General features: G+C 51.9%; 1 protein-coding gene across 3 annotated transcripts in view; it reads right to left on the reverse strand.

The window, feature by feature from the left end:
- CD6 (CD6 molecule) overlaps window positions 1-24052 on the reverse strand; it is a 30411-nt gene extending 6359 nt beyond the window's left edge. Inside the window, exons 1-12 of one of the 3 annotated variants that reach the window (XM_034767668.1) lie at window positions 23777-24052; window positions 8515-8592; window positions 7322-7678; window positions 6056-6364; window positions 5226-5525; window positions 4709-4774; window positions 3918-4058; window positions 3215-3334; window positions 2594-2695; window positions 1684-1809; window positions 1157-1318; window positions 481-582 (exon numbers count right to left, since the gene is read on the reverse strand). In XM_034767668.1, coding sequence (XP_034623559.1) covers window positions 481-582; window positions 1157-1318; window positions 1684-1809; window positions 2594-2695; window positions 3215-3334; window positions 3918-4058; window positions 4709-4774; window positions 5226-5525; window positions 6056-6364; window positions 7322-7678; window positions 8515-8592; window positions 23777-23831 — 1918 coding nt within the window. In that variant the 5' untranslated portion in view covers window positions 23832-24052. Of the gene's footprint in view, window positions 1-480; window positions 583-1156; window positions 1319-1683; window positions 1810-2593; window positions 2699-3214; window positions 3335-3917; window positions 4059-4708; window positions 4775-5225; window positions 5526-6055; window positions 6365-7321; window positions 7679-8514; window positions 8593-23776 lie in introns of all 3 variants that reach the window. The other 2 variants (XM_034767667.1, XM_034767666.1) reach the window with 2 other exon arrangements.

A 24052-nucleotide genomic window follows, 5' to 3' on the forward strand; every position in this document is an offset into this window, starting at 1 on the left:
CTCTCCCCACAGCCACCTCTTATCCCTCCCTCCCTCCACCCCCACAGCCACCGCTCATCCCTGCCTCCCTCCTTCCTCACAGCCACCTCTCATCCCTCCCTCCATCCCCACAGCCACCTCTCATTCCTCCCTCCCTGCATCCCCACAACCACCTCTCATCCCTCCCTCTCTCCCTCCCTCCCCACAGTCACCTGTCAACCCTCCCTCCATCCCCACAGTCATCCGTCTGTCCCTCCCTCAGTTACTCACTCTCTCTCTTTCTCCATCCCCCTGTTGATCTCTATCCATTCCCTTTCCTATTCCCCTTTTGCATTCTCTTTCTCTGTCTTTCTGAGTGGACTGTAACCTGATCTGAATCTGGTTATCTCACATGAGCCCCCATAATTAGGCTCAGCGCTGTTGGGAACACAGGGCCACTGCCTGCTCCCCAAGCAGTAGGTCTGCAACTCCCTTCCCATGCTCCCTCCATCCTCTCCTCACCCGGCATGTTTCCTGGCTGGTCTCCCTGGTGTGCTGTGCTGTGGAAGTTTTCATACCATTCTCCGGATGAGGTGCTGGAGCTCTCTGCTCCATCGGGCCCTGCTGGAGACAACCCCGGACACGCTCACCCTTCTGGTGCAGAGGGTGAGGAGCATTTCCAGGCTTCTGGTAGGGGAATTGGTGTGACTATCTATACTGGGAATCCAGCAGGAAGGGGACAGAGGTTGTCTCCCATCAGCTGTCTCAGTCCAGACCAGGTCATCAGCCCTGATGTCCCCAGAGAAGAGGTTCCCCGACACGCAGGTCAGGGCGTTGTCAGAGACTTAATGGCCAATGGGTGACCTTTTCCTGTCCCACCGATGCACAGAGAAGGGTCTGGAGGGTCCGTGGAGGCCTTTCTTCATGGAGATTGTGAGGGATGGCCAGGGCCCAGTGCACATGGAAGCCCTGCTGGGCAGGTTGGGGTGGAATCATTGCTCCTGGGATGATTTTCCCTTCCATGAACACAAGGGGTTGGATTTTCCAGCCTTGGATCTTGGGCCCAGCCCAGACTTCCCTCCCCTTCCCTCTTCTGGGGCAGGAGAGGATGTGCTGGGACGTTGCTCCTCAAGGGCCAATGCTCAGAGATGGTCCCACTGGCCGTCAGAGCCAGCGGGCGCTGGCCCATCTTGCTAACCTTGGAAGGAGAGCTGGGAGCCACCATTGCTCTGGGCAGGAGGCGCTGGCATTAAGAGGCTGCCGGTGGGAGGAGGGGCCGGGTTGCCCCACTGTTGCTGCTTGGTGGTGCCGCTGTTGTAGTAGTTGTCCTCTGAGGATGAACTGGACTCAGCGGGGGGCTCTGCAAGAGAAGCAGCCTCTCCATTAATGCAGCCTTCCACCGACCAATGCTGGCAGTGCCCGAGCCTGCCCCATCCAGAGGCCCCTTGGAGCTAGATGGAGGTTTGCAGCACGGCCCTGTCCACCTAGCCCCAGTGCCCGGGGTGTGGGGAGAGTTGGAAAATGGCCCACCCTTGCTCTGCCCCAGCGAGGGCCCATCAGCACAAACTCCGCTCCACCCCATGCACTGGAATAGACAGACGGATGGGGACTGAGGACAGGCAGATGGAGAGGCGAACACCAGGGGAGCTGGGGCTTTGGGGCCCCTTTCCTGATACTGTGCTTCCCATCTCTATCACTCGCCCAGTCAGCAGCACCAACTCTCACCCTCGCGGAACCTTTGCTCTGGCTGGCCCCAGGGCTCCGGGCCCTCATTCAGCACCTCCTGACTAGGTGCCGGGGGGAAGCCGCTCGCAGGGAGAGTCTCGTCCGCTGCTCGGTGCCGAAGTGAATCTGCAACCAGAGGCAAAGGGTTCCAGCAAACCTCGCCTGGCCCAGCATCACAGCAGGGTGAGCTGGCAGATCACCACTAACAGTACTCCCTGACCCCCCCCCCAGTTCCCCTTGACCCCAGCCAACCCCCTACCCCCTGATCCCTAGATCCCCTCCGAGCCCAATCAACTCCTGTACCCATTGACCCCGCGATCCTCCTGACTCCAACCAACCCCTGTGACCCCTACCCACCCATCCCCGGATCCTTCTGACCTCACCCCAATACTTCCCTGTCCCCAATCCCTGTTGGTCAGGATTGAGGGGCTCTAGGGGAGCTGTGGGGTGGGGAGCCCAGGGCTAGGATAGCAGTGGCTGTGGGTCGGGATGGAGGGGTATTGGCAGAGCAGTGGGGTTGGAAGCCCAGGGTTAGGACAGCAGGGATGTGGGTCAGGATGGAGGGGCACTGGCAGAGCTGTGGGGTGGGGAGCCCAGGGCTGGGATAGCAGGGCTGTGGGTCAGGATGGAGGGGCACTGGCAGAGCTGTGGGGTGGGGATCCCAAGGCTGGGACAGCAGGGGCTGCAGGTCAGGATGGGGAAGCATTGACAGAGCTGGGAGGGTGGGGAGCCCAAGGCTGGAGCAGCGGTGGCTGCAGGTTGGGATGGGGGGCCATTGGCAGAGCTGTGTGTGCAGGGGCAGCCCAGTCTGGTACAGGGCAGTGTGAGGGAAGGCAGGGCCCCATGGGGAGGCAGAAGCCCCAGGCTGCGAAGAGCACACATGGTGCAGGTGGTGTGGGAGGTCGCTCACTGTAGAAGGTGGAGAGCGCGACGGGCGGCTTGCTGCTGAAATCATAGTGTTCATAGTCGGAATCGGAGTCCTCGGAGCCAGGAGCGGGCACGGCCAGCGGCTCTGCTAGGGGGGCATGAAGGGAGCGGTTACTGGGGGACCTGTTTGGACTAGGGCTTGCCAAGTGTGCAGCAGTGCCTGCCAGTCCTCCCAGAACCCCCTGGGGCCACACAGCCATGGCTCCCAGCCCAGGTCCCTCAGTGCCTTCGGGTGAAATGGAGCAACTGGGAATGGTGCTGGGGTGGGGCCGGTGCCATGTAAGCAGTCGGCTCTCCTAGCCCACCAGCAAGTGCCCCATGGACCAAGGACCGGGAGCCTCTGGAGGGGGAGGAGCAGAGAGTATGGAAGGGGCTGTGAGGAGAGGGGAAGGTGGGGGCAGAGAGGTAGGGTATGGGGAAGGTGGGGGCAAAGAGGTTGGGTGTGAGGAGGCAGAGTGTGGGAGGCTATGGGGGAGGAGCAGGTTGGTTGTTCAGAGAGGTGGGGTGGGAGGGAGGGGCAGTGGGCGGAGGGGAAGGTGGGAGGGAGCAAAGAGATAGGGTGTGGGGGAGGGGCAGTGGGGGCAGGCCAAGCAACAGCTGATACCTTCTGCTTTGGAGGGGGCTTTCCTGTAGTCATTGGCACCCCCTGCGGGCGACTCCGGGCCCTGTGCACTATGATTCACCAGGACCGGGGTGGCTAATGAGGAAGAGGACACGGCGTGGGCTGCAGACAGAGAGGGAGAGAAAGGAGACAGGTTGATCCATGAGGCCGTACAGGGCCTGGCACAGCCAGGCCAGAGCCCACCCCAGGCTGGGAGGGGGTCCGCACTAGTCCTGCATGCCCCGCGGGTCCCGTCTAGTCCTATGCTCTGGTGCTGGGCTCGCTCCCCCTTTCATGCTGCAGGCTGCCATTGCTCTGGGGAACTGTTCAGCAGAGCATGAGCGACACCCCACGCGCTGCCTGGGCGTTCGGGGACAGGACAGAAGCCACGGCGAAGCAATCCTAAGCCCCTGAGCGGGTAACCAGGGCCAGATCCTGGTGTAGATCAGAACAGCTCCACTGATTCCAATGGAGCTACGGCCAATCGACACCAGTGGGGGATCTGGTCCCGTTTCATGTCACCCCATGGCTGGGTGCTGCCAATGGCCCCACCCTGGACCAGTGCTTTGGCCTGCTGCAGCCCCCGTGATGTCACTCCCCCATGCAGAAGGGCCTGTCTGACGGCTCTTCACGGCGGGCCATGGCTCTGCCTGGCCCCCCCAAGTGCCCAATCTCACTCTGGCAAAGCCCCAAGCAGCAAAGCTACCGTGTTTCCTCCTCATCCTCAGAAGGGCGGTGGTGAAGGTCAGCACAGTGACCAAGAGGAGAAAGCCCAGGACGACACAGAGGAGGAGGAGAGTCCAGTTCGAGAGGGCCTTGGCTTCCCAGCACAGTGGCTCAGCTGTGCCTGGCAATGGGGTGAGGGGAGAAAGGGAGGGACAGACAGACAGACGGCAAGTCAGAGAGGCGCACGGCACAGGGGAACTGTCACTAGGGCCTGGCATAGGGCCCCATCCCTGCTGATGTCAGGGGTGTTCCCAGCACCGTGCAGGCTCCTAGCTCGGAAGCTCTCTGGGGGCAGGCCATGGGCTGACCCATGAGCCCCTTCCTGGCCCCTCAAACTTGGCATGGGGGAGGTCACAGGAGGGTGGCAGGTCCAGCTCCCTGGAGCTCTCCCTGCAGCCCTGACCCTGCCGGCGGTGCCATAGTGGGGGAAGGCCTGTGAGTGCACGCCATGTAGGGCTCTGCCCGGGGTGTGGGCGCTGGGTGGGGCAGAACGCCTGGCGCGCTGACAGCAGGAACACAGGAGGAGCTCAAAGCCAAGACCTCGGCTCTCGGGGGGGATCCTGCTGAGGGGAGAGGGGCCTCTTTGGCTGCCCCCTCTGGAGAATGGGTGCCGCCAGAGGAGAGCTGCCCACGGTGCAGTGACCCTGGAGAGGTTTGCCCTACAGGCAGGGGTGGCAAACATCCCCTCCCGCTCCAGTGGGGGAGGGCTCGTCTCGGATCCGGAGAGAGGCACTGCAGGAAGGAGGGGAGGGTCTGCCCCCAGACACTCACTTCTGGCATCTGGAGTCGTCATCTCCGTGGAGGGCACAGCAGACGTGTTCAGCAAGCCCAGCGAGCCTGGGGAGTGCCACAGACAGAGGAAGAAGAACAGTCAGCGGGGCTGGAGGGACAGACCCATTCTGGGGTGGAGACCCTCCCCTCTCTCACCGCCCCACCCGTCCCCTGAATCGCCTCCCACGTCCGCCTCCTTCCCTCCCCTCTCCTGCCACCCTGCCCATGTCCCCTGGATCACCCCCCACATCCGCCTCTTTTGCCCCGTCCTACCGCCCCATCCATCCCCTCTATCGCCCCTCATGTCTGCCTTCTTCTCCCTCCCACCCCCCCGCTGCGCCGCTGGCATATGTATGGACATGTCTCCTTCATGGTCTCAAAGATTACAATGTGATGTTACTCCCTTCTCCCTAGCTCAAGCCTTAGCGGCGTGTGTTTTTTCTCCTGAGAGTTGCAGGTTCGATCCCTGCTCGGGTCTGTCTGGGTGGGGGTTCAGTATGTGACGAGGCAGCGTTACCATTGCAGATCACGCCGGCAGCCTGGGACTGGTGGCACAGGTTAAAGTTGTTGTAGTGCCATCGGCACCAGGACAGTGAGGTCTCAGTCCCTGAGCACTGGTAGTTCATCCTGCCCTCCTGTGTGTGGTTGAAGCTCAGCTTCCGGCCAGAGGGGCTGCACCCCAGCCACTGGCACAGCACGCCCATCTCCTCCTCGTACCAGGTCCCGTCGCACACCGTGTTCCACACACCCCGGTAATAAACTTCTACGCGGCCAGCGCAGGCGTCCTTGCCCCCCGACAGACGCCACTTCTGGTGCTCTGTGTGGGATTGGGGGGCAGCAGGTCAGCAAAGAAGGAACAGCCTCGGGGTCCCCACTCTGATGCAACACAGACATTAAGGAGCTGCCCGCGATGGAAGTTTAGATCCTGCTGGAGGCAGGAGGGATTTACCCCTTCCCCAAGCTGCCAGAGTCTAATTTCATTGCCCATCCCAGACAGACAGAGACCGGAACAATCCACCAGACAGATGGACATATAGGAGTGCTCTAGTGGACAGACAGAGAGGAGCTCTCCACTGGATGGACAGACACACAGGAGTACTCTGACAGATGCACAGGAGCTCTCTAATGAACACACAGACAGACAGAAGCATTCTACCATACAGAGAGACAGAGATGAGCTCTCCAATGGATGGACAGACAGACAGGAGCACTCCTTCAGATGGACAAGTGGACAGACAGATGCTCTCCATCAGACAGACAGGAATCCTCCCCTGGACAGAGATGGACAGTAATGTTCCACCAGACAGACAGAAGGACAAGTGCACTCTTCTGGATAGAGGAACAGACCTGAGCACACCACACTGGCATCTTCCTTGTGGCCGCAATCATGGCTCCTCTCAGCTGGACAGTCCCACAGTTGGGATTCGTTCCCAGCACAGCTCACCTCATCCAGGTGGATGGGGCCCGTCCCTTTGTGGAAGGAGGAGGCCACTGGAGCCTGGATGGCCCAGCCGCACTTCAGCTGCTGACATACCACCCCGGCGTCATCCAGGTCCCAGGCGTCATCGCACACTGTGCCCCAGACACCGTCCACCTCGACCTCCACACGGCCCTCACAGCAACTGCCCCCGCCAACTAGGCGCACAGAATGGGAACCTGGCAGAGAGGGCAAAGGGGGAGTGAGCACAGCTCAGAGATGGGCTCTGGGAATGGCAGAGAGAGAGACAGGCACAGGGAGGGAGAAAGGGAAAGGATGAATGGATGGATGAAGAGATGTGTATGGGGGGTGGATTTGCTCTCAATGGATGATAGGTTATGTGTGGGGATTCATAGATTCATAGATTCCAGGACTGGAAGGGAGCTCGAGAGGTCATCGAGTCCAGTCCCCTGCCCACATGGCAGGACCAAATACTGTCTAGACCATCCCTAATAGACATTTATCTAATCTACTCTTAAATATCTCCAGAGATGGAGATTCCACAACCTCCCTAGGCAATTTATTCCAGTGTTTAACCACCCTAACAGTTAGGAACTTTTTCCTAATGTCCAACCTAGACCTCCCTTGTTGCAGTTTAAGCCCATTGCTTCTTGTTCTATCCTTAGAGGCTAAGGTGAACAAGTTTTCTCCCTCCTCCTTATGACACCCTTTTAGATGGATGGATGGAGCTGGTGTCGATGGATGGATGAATGGAGCTGGTGTCAATGAATGGGTAGGTGGATGGATGGATCCATGGAGCTGGTTTCAGTGAATGGGTGGATAGATTGGTCTCAGCTCCATCAGCCATTTAATTATTTATCAGGAATGTAGCACTTGGGATGCTGCGATGGAGCTCACAGGCGGAAGGACCTGCTGGCCCCCTCATTTTTCTAACCTGCAAGGTGTGGAGGGGCAAGACTCCCTCATGGGCCAGAAACAGGCAGCTGGGAGGGCTGGGGTTTGGCCAATGGGCAGGGGTAGAGCTGGACTGGCCTCACCATGGAGTACGGATGGCTGATGGGGATAGGGCAGCAGTAGTGAGAGGAGAGCAGCCAGTGTGCATGGATGGTTTCCCATTAGAAGCTGCTGATGGCTAACCTGGGCTCTGCGAGACACGGGATGGATCTGTTTCTTACCTGTGCAGGTGACACTGGCTGGCTTCCCATTACAGCACAGCTCTGACACATTGCACTGCTTCCATGTGCTCTCCAGACCCACACAGTGGATGTGCAGGAAAGGGCAGAGGTTCTGAGAGGACAGGGTGGCTTCCTTTGTGGGTATTGACCTGGGCGGGCACACAGGCCTGGGGGTGGGTTCAGCTTCTGTCTCCTTTGCCTCCCCACAGTGCAGCTGTCTGCAGACCACGTGGGAGGCCTCCTTGTCCCACATTTCCTGGCAGATTGGCATCCACCGCCCATCATGATGGACCTCCACGGTACCACTGCAGCGGCTGCTGCCATTCACCAAACGGACAGATCCCTCTCCCAAGAGGCCTGCAGGGCAGCACACGTTATTTCAGAGATAATCCATGGGATGGGCAAGATGGGTCAGAGCCATATGGGATCCTGCGTAGCGGGGTGGCTGCCCATAAAGGGTGGGGCAGAGGGCTGACTGCTCATAAAGGCATGGGTCAGCGCTCGGAGGGGCATAAAGGCTGGGTGTGGGGCCCATAAGGGCCTGGTGTGGGGCAGCGCTGTGGAAGCTGGTGCAGAAATCCCCAGCTCCGGCAGAGGGCGTTGGCTGGGCTAAGCCATGTGACTAACCCCTTGCTCTTTGTGAGCGATGCTGAATTCTTTACAGGTGGGATAGGTGCACCACACGCTGCCGCCCACGCTGCTTCCTTCCTCTTCAACCCAAATGTCACAGACGAGCGCGTGAGCGCCCCACGGTGATCTCAAAAAAACAACTCTGAGCTACAGCTATAGGCCAGCTGGTCTCAGCAGTGAGGAGACCCACCGAGGCACAAGGAGTGCTGGGCGGCTGTCATGCATAACCTGAGCACCCCCACCTCCCCACTCTCCCTTAATATCAGGGGGTCACTGTGCTACTGCACGTCCTAACCTGGGCACCCCCATCTCCCAGTGCTGCTGGAGCCGCTCACCCATCACAGCTTTTGCTCCATCTCCTCGCTATGATGGAGTCAGTAATCCCACCCTTGGCAGACCCAGCCTGGGGCTAGAGATCCAGGAGACTACAGAGTCTTTGTGTCCATCACCTTGATTAAGGACCCACCCTTGGTGTCTTCTGCCCCAAGTCCTGTCCTTTCCATATGGAGAGGGACACACTGAGCACAAGGGGGCTTTCCCCAGCCTGCCCGCTGTGTCCTCACCTGGCTCTGCAGACGTGTTCCTGTGTCCACCATGTGTGATGTTCCAGGGGACGGCAGGAGACGTTGTATTTGCCTGGACTGGAACAAACATGGAAACTGTTAGAATGGGGTGAGATCTCTGTCACCGGGGTGACTACTGAGATCCAGAAGAGGAAACCACCCCAAGTAAATGTCTAGGCCTGGGCTGAATGGCTCCATTCTGGAGAAGCATCCACAGACTCTGGAAGCTGATCTTAACGTGGGGCCAGTTCTCCAGGTTACTCAGCGAGGCTGGCAATCTCAGGAGACCAGGCAGTCTAGCTGAGAGCTTTCGGGGACCTCTGGCCAATGTAAGATTCCTAGCCATGAAAAGAGCTGAGGGATCTCTGGGCCATGAGCTATGCTAGAGAAATGAGTGAGGTATAAATGCCTGGATAGATGGCTGGACAGACAGAATCAAGTGCAATAGAGTAGATTGCTGCAAATGTGGAGCCAATCTGAGGGTATACACAACCATAGTGCTTTAGCGTAACCACTCACTACGCCAATGGGAGGGATTCTCCCGTCGCTGTAGTTAATCCACCTACCAGAGAGGTGGTAGCTGGGTCGATGGAAGAATTCTTCCATCGATCTAACGCTGTCTAGCGCTGTCTTAGCTATGTTGATATATGTTTTCAGAGGCCTGTCGTTTCTTTCTTGTGCGGTGGGAAGGTCCCACACAACCAAATGCATCAAGATCCAATAATACTGTGGGGGAACACATCAGTCTGATGAGCCCCGGTTAGCTGAAGGTCTTGGAGGACACCTGAAGCCTTCAGATGATCATGGGGCTCAGATCACCTGAAGAGCTCCTAAACTGCATAGAACTATGGATAAGTTCCCAAGCTCACCAGAGCAGAGCTCTCTGAAGCTAATGAACCCAGCCCTGGGGTATTCTTGAGCTTGGTAACAGGAGTTTGCTTGGTTAGGGCTCACCTCTGTGCACGTGTTATAGGGAGCTCGTGAAAAAAACAACAAAGCCCAACTGGGGCTCTGAATTGCTGGGAAAGTCACGGCAGTCGAATGGCACAGCTGTGGTACGGGGAAGTGACATGGCAACCAGCTCCCGGAAAAGACTCAGCCACTAAATGTCTGTCGATGTGGCTTCCCTGAGAAATGCTACAGCGAGCCCTGTGCTGACACAGCCCGCACATCTACACCCTTGCCCTTGCGCTCCAACGGCACCACGCCAGTATAAATCAACGTAGTGCCATTGACTTCACTAGAGCAGTGATGATTCACACCAAGCAAGGACTTGGGCTGGCATCCCTTTCCCTCTGTAGCTCCCTCCAGCTGGGATGGCCTCCTTCTTTCCAATGCACCCAGCAGCCGGGCTCTCCTTCAAATCCCGCTTCCCAGTCCTCTCCCTTCGGCCCTGTCCCGCACTCACCATCCTCCTCACTCCTCTCATCATCCTTCAACTGAGCTCCCGGTGCGATCTCACCATAAACAAGCCTGTTTATGTGAATGGACAATGGGATTCCTCCCTATATCAGCTCTAGCAAGCCTCCTGCCAACCCCCACCACTTGGACCAGACTGTGGTACCCTTTATTCCCACTGAGGCATACCTTGGATGGCCCACTGACAACGTATAGTGACCCAGTGGGAGTAGGGGCATCAGGACCCAACCCTTTGCTTTGATATCCCATCCCTTCATTCCCCCATCAACTCCAACCATTTGCATTTTGTCCATTTCAGTTGTAAGCTTTCTGGAGCCGGGATCATGCCATGTCTGCAAAGGGCCTTGCACAGCAAGAGAACAACGTGAGGAATAACAGCAACTGTCAATGTCTCATCATCATAACAGCCCACTTTACAACGACATAATGACAGACAATCTGGTAGAATCTTTCTTTTTCAGACTAACAAGGCTGCTACTCTGAAACCTTTTCAGACTATTTCCTGATCTGCAGAGTGTCTCCTTGTATCTGTTTTTGCTGCCCCCCCTCTGACAGTGTCCACCGGCTCCTGTTTGTACTGCACCTACCACAATGGGCACCTGGTCTACGATTAGGGCCCCTATGTGCTAGGGTAACACAAATAATAATCCAAATAACAATAATTATAGCATGGAGGGAGGGGCCTTCCTAACCAGATCTGGGCAAATAATGGATTTTTTGATTTTCTGGAAATTCTGAATAATTGGACCCCGGGGGGTGGGGTGGGGGTGGGGGCAGGGAGGGAGTTGATTCAGTTTGAACCAAAAATAAAAAAATTCTGCAAATCAAAATATTCACACAGAACTATTTTTCATAGAGTCATAGATTCCAAGGCCAGAGGAGACCACTATGACTATCTAGTCTGACCGCCTGTGTAACATAGGCCAGAGAACTGCCCCAAAATCATTCCTAGAGCATTAAAAAAAAAAAAAAAAAAATCCAATCTTGATTTACACATTGCCAGTTTGGGGTAGAATGAAATGTCTGGATCATTTAAAAATGGTTTTGATGTTTTTTTTTTAAACATAAAATTAAAGGAAAGTTGGAAGAAAAAGTCATTTTGAACCAAAAAATTGAAACGTTTCAATTTTCTCTGAATTTTTAAAGTGTATTTTTTTCCTGACTGAAAACGATTTGGTGAAAATAACATGAACTCATTAAAGGTTTTGGAGTTATTGAATTTTCATTGTGTGCCAGAAAAAGTTGCCAATGAATAATTTCACCCAGTTGTGTTCCTGACCTGTGCTGGTCACCAGTGTATGCCCTGGAGCATGAGGATGGAGAACCACTCCTCAGATCATTTCATCCTAGCAAGCAGCACTGCAGATGCTGTTCTAACTCAGACAATCCTTCTGACAAACTGGAGTTAGACTTTAAAGGATGCAAAAGTACCTGGCAGAGACCAGGGAGATGAAGTAGTGGGTGAGCTCTGGGGTTTATAGGAAATAACCCACCTTCACATTGACTGGAAATCCAGTCCGTGCCTTCCTGTTTGGCATCTATTGCTATTACCCTCAGTCTCCTGTGAAGGACTTCTCCCTGATTTCTAGCATTTTAATTATCTTCCTCTACCCCTTTCTCCCATCCCAATGCTCTGGCACCTTGTTTGTTTAAAGATCGGGGCCAAAGTTATCTTCCTTATTTCTAAATTGTATCCACATTGTGCCATTCCATTTCCCTGCTTGTTCTCTCTGTTCTGGATGCCTCACTTTCTTTCCCACAATCTCAGAGTGAGAGCCTTCTCCTTTGCATCTGCTGCCAGGTTTCCTATAACTCTCCACTGAATCATCTCTTAACTGAAAGCGCTTCCTTCCCCTACCATACTAATGATAAAGGCTCTGGGAAACCAGCACTCAGGACACTGAAAACCATTCTAAGGAACAAGGTTATTAGAGAAGAAAGGATGGAATACGGGGATAAAAACCTTCCTTTCCCCATCTGGTCTGTCAGTTCTTCAGGGCCGGAAGTGTCTCTCACTATGGGTTTGTGCAGCACCTAGCACAATGGGGATACAGAACACAAATACTAACAACAACGTATTACACACCTTCCTGGCATCACATAGTGAGTTTCCTGGCAGCAAGGCATGAACTGCATGCGGTCAAAAGCCCTGTATAGAACAAGAATCGTTCCTGCACAAATGCAGCCCGAGCCACCCAGGTGGAAATGATCATTTCTGAATCTTTGAGATTCACGACCTCTCTGAGTTGACTCTACAGCACGGAACAGAATCTGCTCCTGCCTCCCCGGAAACATGCTGCACTCAACAGGGGGTTGCGTGCACACATGGCAAGGTAGTGTGAGCACCAATACATCTTTGAGGATTAAAACAAAAGCAGGGCTCTCCCAGTGCCTCGCCTCTTTGCCCTGGGGGGAAAGAGGGACAAAGACAGCAGCGACTCGGGAAATTGTTCTGATTCTGCTGATGAGGAACTGAGACCTCGCGTTGGCTTAGCCTGTCTGTGTCCCTTTGGGCAGAATTCGGAAATAGAGTGCACAACTATTCTTGGCCTTGTTTTCCTCCACACGCCAGGCCTGACGATTCATTGCACACACAAGAATTTCCTGAATCCTCATAGCTGGAAATGACTGATCTCTCTTTTCAGCTCCACTTAGCTTATTCTGGGGGTACTGTGTCTTTCATTTTCTTTCCCTCCTTGTTATTCCCACCCGTAACAAGACTTTCCCTTGCTAGGACTTTCGTCGCCCAAAGATCTTTAAGACCGCAAATGCATAAAGTCCTCCCACACGCTAGGATAAGTGTCATTATACCCAGGCAGGAGGCCACGCACAAGAACATAAACTCACTAATTAATTAACTAGTTAATAATTAAGAGGAGCTATAACTGAGTGGTTAAGACGCTTGATTACAACCCTCAAGGACATGGGTTTGAGTATTGCTTGATCTCACTCTGAGAGGCCACCTCCAGTTCATCAAGCTGCAAAATGGGTAGCTAGCCCATTGGGTTAAGGCAGCCAAAGGCAATTGGACATGATCACTCCTTTGTGTGTGAAATTGACATGCTTTAACTGCATCAGCCTGATGAGCCATTGACTCAGGGGAACTTTGACTGTGCCGTGAAAACAAGCCTGGAGAGGTTAAAGGCCTGTTCCAAAGTTCACTACAGTCAGTGGGAGCCTTTCCATTGACTCCAGCGAGCATGGGATCATCTCTTAAGTATTTTGCCCAAGGCCTAACTCCGAGCGAGCTCCTGACTCCCAAGCCTGGGATTTCATTCAGCCTCTTCAGACCATTCTGCTTCTGCTGAATGGCATCCCAGCGGGCTCAGCAGAGTCTGAGGACTGAAGGGGCATTTGCACCAGCTGGGGATCTGGCCTATTGACTCCCATGGAGCTGTGGCTCATTTACATCCACTGAGGATGTGGCCCATTGACTCCAATGGAGTGACACAGCTTTACATCAGCTGGGGATCTGGCCCACTGGGCTTACACGGGACTGCAGAAAGGTGCTACTCAGCATGAGTAAGTCTATGAGACGCTACCTGTTTTCTGTAGCTTAGCAGCACAGCCCAGAGTGGATCCTATTTCCTGCTGACTTCCCTGCCCTCCCCCATATCACCTCAGTTCTCCAAAGCTTTCATCTCTCTGCACCTGCATCTCTGCATAACGGCCCCTCGAGCTCAGTGCGACAGATCAGCTAGGCGCAGACAGAGGCTTCTTTTTGAGAGGAATCTACAGGAGCTGGAGCAGGGCCAGGCTTGAAAAACCACGGCTTGGCTTTGACCCATGATCAGAAGTGGGAGGCGGGATGTGGACTAAACCAAGGTCCAGGGAATGGAAAAAAGGAATCTTAATTCATGAATGTTCATGATGTGCTTGGATATGATGAGTGACAGAGAAAAGCCAGTGAAATAAACACACGCAGATGAACATCTGCAGGGAGGACGTGTTTACGGCATATGCCCCATGGAGCTAATAGATCATTATCATCATTATCCGCACTTCTATAACCCTTTTCACTTAAGGCTGTTGTATTGCTTTATGTTTTTTGTATTATTACCATGATAATTTATTATTATTATTGCTGATGATTGAAAATTTCCCACTGAAATGTTTTTCAAATGGAAAACTCGGTTTCTGACTGATTAATTTGTGTGTGCATGGAAAGTCTCTGCTTTCCTTTCCTTTTTTTTTTTTTTTTTTTAAATATTTTTTCATCAGAAAACTGAATTTTTTTGGCCAAAACCCAAAATTTCATAGATTCGTAGACTCCGAGGCCAGAAGGGACCAAGATGATGGCCTAGTCTGACCTCCTGTATAACACAGGCCATAGAACTTCCCCAAAATCATTCCTAGAGCAGAGTTTTTAGCAAAACAACCAACCTTGACTAAAGAATTGCCAGTGCTGGAGAATCCACCACGACCCTTGGTAAATTGTTCAAATGGTTAATTACTCTCACTGTTAAAAATTTACCCCTTAGTTCCAGTCTCAATTTTTCTAGCTTCAACTTCCAGCCATTGGACCATGTTCTACCTTTCTCTGCTAGACTGAAGAGCCCGTTATTAAATATTTGTTGTTAGACTGTGATCAAGTCATCTGTTAGCCTTCTCTTTGTTAATTTAAATAGATTGAGCTCCTTGAATGTATCACTATAAGGCATGTTTTCTAATCCTTAAATCATTCTCGTGGCTCTTCTCTGAACTGTCTCCAATTTATCAACATCCTTCTTGAATTGCAGATACATGAACTGGGCACAGCATTCCAGCAGTGGTCACACCAGTGCTAAATACAGAGGTAAAATAACCACTCCGCTCCTCCTCATGACTTTTGGCTTATGGTGGCAGCCGCACTATCATCTCAAGTAGTTTGGAATGCTGTGAGCCAGATCCCTGGCCTTTTCTCTGCGCTGTTCAGACAAGGCAAAGCAGCCAGAACTTGCCCTAAAGGAAAAGCTAGGAGATTTATCTAGTGTGCACGAACCCCCAGGTGGCAAAGAACCACCTGCTCCCCAAGTTAGGGGCAAATAGGGGTCTTGCTTAGGGTGGGAGGGAATAGGACCAGGAGCATCTGTAGAAGTTGACTCTTGTTGGTGGGCACACAGAAGTTCAGAGATTAAATGACTTGCTCAAGGACTCACAGAGAATTAGTGGCAGAGTTCAGAATCAAGAACTCTGGATATCCAGTCCCTGTTCTATATGCCAGACCAGCAACTCTTAATTAATTTTTTTGGGTGGGGTCGGGGTCTGTGACCCATCAAACAGCTGAAAATTCATCCGTGTTTCAAAAGTGATTGTGACTTAGATTTTAACCAAACTACAGGTGCAGCATGACCAATCCAAGTGTTCAAAAAATAATACCCCCCATCAAGAAATTGGCCTAAAAATCATGAGATTAAAAAATAATAATCTATTTTAGGTTCTTTAGATTTGCTATCTCATTTATGAACTTTTTGGTCACATTTTCAAGCTTTTCTCCTCAACTGTGAGCGTTAGCAACTTATTTTGCAATGAAAGCTGAGATTCTCCCCAAATAACATGACTCCAGGAGCTCGGAGTTGAAGAAAAACAACTAATTTTGCAAAACTGGCAATCAAATCATGAGAATTGACAACCTTACTAGAACCATAGAGTTTAAAGCCAGAAGGGACCACCAGATTATCTAATCTGGCCTCCTGCAGATCACAAGCCACCATCACCCCCTACCACCTGCACATTAAACCCAGCAACTGGAATTGGACCAAAGTCTTACAGCCCACAGGAGACTAGTCTGTTATGTGCCACAGGCAGAGAATAGGAAGGACCGAGGTGCCCCAGTGTCCAAGGCCCCTGCAGAGGCAGGGAAATGATTAAGTGAGATACACCCAGATAATCCTGGCAAGTGACCCCCATCCACGTGCTGCAGAAGAAGTTGAAATCTCCATGGTCACTGCCAATCTGACCTGGAGGAAGACTTATTCCTAAACCCACAGGTGGTGATCAGTCAGACCCTGAGCACATGAGCAAGCATGAGCCAGCCAAGCACCTGAGAGAGAAAATGGTAGGTGCCACACCTCATAGCCCTCTGAACCCAATGTGCCATCTCCAGCCATGATCATCCCTGATGCTTCAGAGGAAGGAGATACAAAACCTCCCAGAACACACTATGGTGGGATCCCTTCCTGCCCCCTGCAGGTGGCTGGCTGAAACCCTGAAGCATGAATTTTAGGAGCAAAAGACATAAACCGAAGTGAGACCCAGAGCTCTGGAGCCAAGCCCCACACCACCAGGCAACCCTGTCAAACAATCACACTCATACATTAGGCCAGCTCTCTCTTAAAATGAATTAAGAGGTTTGCTCCCACAACTCCTATGGGGAGGCTGTTCCAGAACAACACCCCTCTGATGGTCAGAAACCTTCTAAATTCTGGCCTGAATTTATTCATGTCGATGAGACACATTGGGTCAGATCCTCTGCTGTGGTGTTGAACTGCATAACTCTGTTGAAGATAGCTCAGTGGTTTGAGCATTGGCCTGCTAAACCCAGGGTTGTGAGTTCAATCCTTGAGGGGGCCACTTAGGGATCTGGGGCAAAATCAGTACTTGGTCCTGCTAGTGAAGGCAGGGGGCTGGACTCGATGACCTTTCAAGGTCCCTTCCAGTTCTAGGAGATGGGATATCTCCATTATTATTATTATTATTATTAAAACCAGCTGAGGATCTGACCTTGCATATATTCGTTAGGTTGTCAATTCCTTTCACTTAAACGCCACTAGAGATGTTGGAGAAGGGGGAATCCATGGATGACTTTCTTCCCGTCTTTCATCGAAATGTTGAAATTTTCCAAGCAGGGACAGTGTTTCCCTTTTCCGACCAGCACTCACCCATCTTTTGTCAAAATCAAAATCAGAATTTTCCACCCGGTTCTAACCACAACCTAGTTAGGATGGGTCATGACCCACTTCTGGAGGGTGTCTCACAGGCTGAGAACCTCTGCATCTGGTGGTAAGCTACTCCCTGGCATGCAGCTAGCTACACTTGGACCATCACTATATAGACTAGGTTTGAGGGTCCCTTGCATTTTCTCTGCTCTGTTGCCCTGTGTAATCAAAGTGACCAAATAATTGACACGTCACAGGCCCTGATCCCACAAACACCTAGTACGGGCTTCACATTAACCATGGGACAACTCACAAGCTTCAAGTTAAGCGGGTGCCTGTTTGCAGAATTGGCACCTGGTTTGTTGTGACTCAATTGCCCTTCATGCTCAGAGTGTTTGCCCGGGGGAGGACAAAGAAAACAGGTATTTAGGTTCCTAATTCCCATCAACCTAACTCCCAAGGTATTTAGGGGCCTGATCCTCAGCTGGTGTGCATCAGCATTCTTTGGTTTACACCAGCTCGCAGCTCTGACCCACGCAGGCAAAGCCACATGGAGGGGCTCCAATAACCCAGGCATTGCATCCACACAAGGCAATTTGTGCGCCAGGCTACAGACACACTCTGGAATCACACTGGAGCCCCTGCTGGGAAGCAGAGTGAGACTCTCCAGCATGTTTAGTTTAGTCCTCCTCCTCGGGGAATCACAAGCGCTAACCCAGTGAGTCGCTCATCAGAGAGAGTGGCTACAATAACCCAGTGACACAAACAAGTCAGCAAGCTGAAGAGTGAACTGGGCAGCCGGGCGCCCCCCATTTAAAGCGCCCTCGGGTAACAGTCCCAAATGGGGCAGTGGCACAGTCCTGTGTAGCCTGGCCCCCCTGTTCAGGGACACTGTCATGTGTTAGATACGGGCTAATGACGCGATAAGAGTCTGGAAGGATGGACAAGGGGTCCCGTGGATGGGGGACGAGGGAGTGGGAGAGATTGCTTCCATAAGTCAGCTGTGCTGAGACAAGGAGTTACGGCCTGCCACTGAGAAAGGAGACATTGCAGTTACGGGTATAAAAGCAAAACGGACTTTAGAATGGTGAGGTCAGCTGGGCAGTGGAACTAACCAGCCACCCAAGCACGGAGGAGGTTATCCCAGTGGCCCATGTCGGTCAGAGACTGCCTAGGTTATCCACTCCCTCCTCCTACTCCTATCCAGCATCAGGTGCAAAGACCCAGCTCTGTCAGCTGACGGGTTTCCAGGAGGAGAGGCATTTCGGAGGTGGATCCATGGGAGTATAAGCAGTGTCACATTTGTTCCTCACATAACAGGACCAGAACCTGTGGCAACAACTTCTGTGCCCTGCAGCAATATTAATGTAGTTGATCACCATGGGACACCCGGGGTTCCCATTCCCCACCCCCACACAGACAGACATCATGGTCTCTGACCTACACTTCTGGCTGCCCCTCTCCCTAGCTACTCCTGGACTCTGGATCCCTGACCCCCTGCTGCTTGGCTCCATGGATCCCGTCCTGTCACCCAGTTAACTCCCCCTTGTTGGGAGAGCTGCTGAGCAACAGGCAGCTGCTGGCAGGTCCCAGCTGGTCAGGGAGCCAGAAAACAAAATGCCGGGCGCGTGGCTGCAACAAAATGGCCGACTGCACAGAGGAAATTCTGAACTCCAGAATCCCTGAGGCCTGGCTGAGGAGGACGGGGCAGTTCACACCTCGTAGAGCTATTTTTTCAGGCTCTGGGCACAATCAGGTAAAGCCTTCACGTGCCATTTCTTTTCTCCAGAGCCATCCAGTCTTTAGTTCTGATTTAAGCTGTTGCCAGTAGCTTCGGGTCACAGAGCACTGGGGGGCGGGAGGGCGGGGGAATCAATCACCAGCCATAGAGAATTCCACTGAGATACTGTCAAGCAAGGAAACTGACTGGCAAAAGCAGACTGACTAGAAGAACTAAAAAGATACCAGACAGTAATGTCCATCTCTGCAGTAACTGTAGTGAGTACGTCACACTGCAAAAAACCCCAGCAGCCACAAGTCTCAGAGCTCGGGTCAACTGAGTTGGGCTCACGTTAGGGGGCTAAAAATTGCAGTGTAGATGTTCCGCCTCGGGCTGCATCCCAGGCTTTGAGACCTTCCCTCCTCTCTGGGTTTCAGAGCCCGGATTCCAGCCCGAGCGGGAATGTCCACACGCCTATTTTTAGCCCTGAAGCATAATTCCAAATCAGTTGACCCTGTAGTGTTGAGCCCTGTGAGCCTGAGTCAGCTGCCTCGGATCTTTTTTTGCAGTGTAGATGTACCCTCAGGCAGGAATTTCTGCACTGGTGACACTCAGTTCCCATCGCTGGTGTTATTCTCATGACCCAAAGGGTTAGAAACACTCTTCTTTTTAAATGACAGTCGTGATTCTGGAGCAATGGGGTGAATGCCGGGACAGCAGAACCCTGGGATGCAAGCAGGGGCTTTGGTTGTAACCAGGTGAGACAGGACCAAACACAGCAAAGCAAAAGCTAGGCTAGAGAGCAGGAAATTGCCTGCTGCAGGCGAGATCTGTACAACTTTGCAATTACCCCTCAAGCAAAGTTCAGTTCATACTAGCTGAGGATCTGGCCCATAGTCACAAATTTTCAAAAGCAGCCACTGACACCGAGTGCCCAGTGTGAGGCTGTGTCTTAGCTGCCACAGCTCCAAGGGTCGTCCGAGCTCAACAGTTCCAAACAACAGGCCTAAGAGGTGCCCAGTTGGGCGCCCAAAAACGGAGTATGTAGAGGCCACTTTTGCAGCTGGCAGAATCAGAGATGGAAGAGCACTTGCACGCCTAATTATTAAATTCACTGATGCCGACAGACTGTGCCCTTAGAAAATGGCAGGTGGATGCCCAGCTGTCTTTTGGTTTGCAGGCAGCTGCTCTAATTCGTGCCCGCAACTGATGGTGCATTAAAAACTGACAGCACCACCAGCAAGGCTGGTTTTAAAAAATCGGGTCACTTCATCCGTTTCCAGACAGCTCAGGACTAGCCCCTGCTTCCTTGAGCGCTCTGTTCACTCCAATTATTCCAAGCAACAGGACTTCCCCTGGGAGGCAATTCCACAGCTTAATAGATCTCATTGTTAACATCGCTTTATTTTAGGCTAAACACTCTTATCTCATTCCCTCTGGGTAAGTTATGCCCCTGGGGCCTTGTATCGTTTTAGTTTTGTCTCTTTCACTCTAACCTTGCTGGCTTTCCCAGGATCTTTGTTGATATAACATATACCAACAGACCATTTTATGGAGGGTTTTTAGCAGGGAGTAGACAGTCTGGCTGAGCTACAGACTCTCCGCCTGTGAATGCTTTGATGTTTATCACTAGAAATGCTACGCTGTCTGAATTAATTATTCTACTTCCTCACTGCAGGGGATATAGGCCGATGGCTAAAGTCAGGGTATTTCCATGGGAGTGAAATGGTTTTCTTTGGCTGGGGAAAGGACACAACACAGAAAAATCGCCTGCCCGTGCCTGGTGTCTGAAATGGATTGCACATAGCAAATTTGATCTGATCCTTATCCCCCTATTACCACCCCATGCTATCCACATCAGGATGGCCCAGTGCTTAGGCTACTAGCCTGTGACTTAAGAAACCCTGGTTCAATTTCTTATTCTGCTACAAACTCCCTCAATGACCTGGAATAGGTCACCTTGACTCTCCATTCCCCTCTGCAAAATGGGTACAATAGCACATCCCTACCTCCTAGGGTGTCTGTGGGAATAAATATATTAATGACTGTGAAGTATCCAGATGCTATGGTGATGGGGGCCGTATATACATATTTAATCCACCTTCGCTATACCTGTCAGCCAGAGGAAGACATTCAGCATTCGGCGCCTTCTGTATATATGGTGACATATTTCTGCTCTTGTGCTAAGATGGCACCAGTGGACAGATCAGAGGGAAGGTTTTCTTAACGCAATCGTAAAGAACAGCAAACAGTATGTAAAGGTCAAAGGAAAACTGGATCCCTGGTATAACTGTTGACTTCAAGAGGTTTCTATAACCTGCTGTTAATTTGAGAGATTGTGCAGAAAATGCATAATGTACTAGGTATATTCCAGAATGCAAGATCCTTTCCATATAGACGAATATATATTGAAATATAGATACATAGTATTGTTTTATTATATATTTGTTATTATTCATTGTTTCTAAACACATTGAGGAGCATATAATAAGGCTAAGGTCCATGGGAATTAGGTGCTTAAACACCTTAAAAACCTAGCCCTAAGTGTTACCAAGTGTTATGTTGTTAGGGATATAAAATGCATTTAAAAGTTAGAATTAATCCTTCTCTTGCCAAATATAATACCCAACTCAACAACACCAATTATACAGAAGCAGGAGAGGGTAGGTGATTTTTCTACAAATGACTAAAATGGACATCACGCCTGGCGTTAATCTCACGGGGTGATATTTAGTTTAATAATGATTTGAGGAAAGAGAGCAAGTATTATTGTTGCTAATTGTTTCCAAAGCGCTGGAGTTTTATACGATGAATATCCCTGCCCCCAAAGCGCTTATTAATCCGATTGTTGATGTATCGATTTTGTTAAATGAGTGCTGCCATGTTTACATCGGGATACCTTCATCGAGTGCGCCAAAGTCAATAGGACAGGCATGGCCAGTAGTTTCTTACTCTGAGATGATTTCATGGAAATGGATGATCAGAAGAAAATAACGAGGGAAGCGTTGCCAGAATTGAGTCCTATTATTATTTCTTAAATATCCGATCATAGCTTTGCTGATACAGTATAATGAGCCTGATCCTTAGCGGGTGTAAATCAACACACTCAATGGAGCTAGATCAATTTACACCGTCAGACGATTTGGTCCCTTGAGACTTTACTGCATCAATAAAGCCATTGCAGGATAGTTAAGAAATAACAACAGGACTGGATTCTAGCAACAATTTCCCGCATTGTTTTCTTCTGAATGGTCTCCAGTGATTAAGTGATTAAGAATAAAGGACAGAACTCAACAGGCACATGGTGATCTGGGCGGGGGTTAAAGTTGGGCTATTAATAATAATTAATTCATTGTGAATTTAGTGCTGGGAAAAGGCTCTAAATGTACAGCCTTGGAGACTGAATTTGTCTAGTTATGCAGGTTCAGTAAGGATGGCAGTAGAGACCAGCTATAGGGCTCAGTGCTGATCTTTAGGGCTACGGAAGTCCAGGCTTCTTTCCATCCTAGGTCTCTCTCTACTGAGCAAGGGGGAGAACCAGCAGCAGTTGTGATGGGGCGGGGGGGAGTAGGTTGTGAAATGGAAACTGTCTCACTGGGAAGTGTGATGAGACTCTCCCTCTCCAGCCCGTCCAAAAAAAGTAATAAATTCATTCCACATAAAATCAGCATCAACATTCATTTCCCAGGGCCCCGCTCGCAGATCCCTTTAAGAGGAGACTGCTCTAACAAAAGGCGCCATTCCCCCTATTACACACAGGGCTGCAGCGAGCAGCAAAGAAACCGATTAAGAAATAAACAGGCCGTGGCAGCTGGCACAGTTACACAGGAAACAAACAGTACCACAATAATAGGTCAGTCAATAATAACAGTCAGAACAAGCGGATTTATATGCTGGCTGGGGCGGAGATCTGTTTCGTATAAAGTGCCACACGCATTTGTGGGGCTGGGTGAATAATAAATAATGACGGTGATGCTATATGATGCTTTAATTAATTTAATTAGGGGCCAGATCCCCAGCTAGTGTAAATGGCCGTGGCGCCAGCTCTTCGATAGAGATATGCTGATTTACATCAGCTGTGCGCCTGGCCCTTCATCTGCAAAACCCTTCATCCTCTCAGCCTGAAGGGTGCCCAAAGGGACTGCGGTGTGTGGGGAGCAGGAAGGGCTTCCCTGAAGCAATCAGCTCTGCACTGGGGCCCCCCGATAGAAATCGCTCAGGTGCCTTGTTCTCACTGGATCGCACTACGGGGGCGGCCGGCTGTTCTAAGCTTAGAAGCATCTGAAGAAGTAGGTTTTTTACCCACGAAAGCTTATGCCCAAATAAATCTGTTAGTCTTTAAGGTGCCACCGGACTCCTTGTTGTTTTTGTGGATACAGACTAACACGGCTACCCCCTGATACTTAAGCTTAGGTGGTGTCTGGAGAAGAAAGGGCGATGGCTGTTCCTGGGGGTGCTCTGATATTGATAGTGAGACCCCCACAGCAGAGCATAGCAGTAATGTAACACCTCTGCACCTCACCTGAGTCCTCTGGAATGTGACTGGCGTGAGACTGGCCATTTCTAGAGCCACATCTCTCTGGCAATCCCCACTCCGAGCCTGCCCCTCTGCCCGGGTAACCGTCCCGGGGCCCCTAGCCTCGCCGAAATGGCTCTACATTCAGTCTCACCTCCCTCTGTGCCAGACGGATCCCCCCAGTTCCACCTCAGGATCCCATGGCCGCCCTTCCCTATCCCAGCTCTGTCTCCAGGAGTGGGGGGGGACAGGAGCTTATCTGGACTGGCTGCCCCACACAGGTCAGGGTTAGGTACCACGCTAAGCTGGGCTGGACAGCATTTCTGCAGACGGGAGAGAACAGGACATCCCCGGCCAGGTCTCTTCCCTCCCACTAGCCTTTGCTAGGATGTTTGCTGCGAAGGGATGAGGGGCTGGCTCTGCAGGGTGCCATGTGTCCTGGGAGGCGGTGGAGGGGATGAGGAAGTGGATGAAGAAGAGGAGATGGGGCCTCACATCTTGTCCACCTGACGGCAGCCTAGAGACCTTTCTTCCGCTGTGCCCATGATGTGGGAGAAGGGAAGACTTCAGTCCCCAGACCTACCCCAGCTGAGGGCCTGGCCCAGAGAGTGTGCAATGCAGAAGGCTGAGAGGAAGGGCCGGATCCTACAACAGTGCTTTGGCTGTAGAACTCAGCCGAGAGGCTAAACCCATAGGGACCCTGGCCCAGAGAGAAGGGAACAAAGAGGGGATGGAGAGAGGGTTGGGTACCTTGTCTGGGCGCCATCAGGAAAAGAGCCACCAGGGATACCCACAGCACGTCCATCGCTGTCACTGGCACAGGCTGCAGCGTGATTGCATTGTAGGCTGGGAAGGGAGGGCCAAAACCAGGCTCTTTCGCTCTCTATCTGGTGTGTGGCTCCCACACAAGAGTCTCTCGTTCTTGTTTTCTGGCTTGTGGTTGCAGTCTCCAGGAAGCCAACTCAGCATCTCAGGGGTGGGGAGGGAGCCCCCAGCCCGGTGCTGAAAGGCAGCAGCGGCCGCCAC

This window comes from Trachemys scripta, chromosome 4, assembly GCF_013100865.1.
Source record: "Trachemys scripta elegans isolate TJP31775 chromosome 4, CAS_Tse_1.0, whole genome shotgun sequence".
In the NCBI taxonomy this organism is placed as follows: Eukaryota; Metazoa; Chordata; order Testudines; family Emydidae; genus Trachemys; species Trachemys scripta.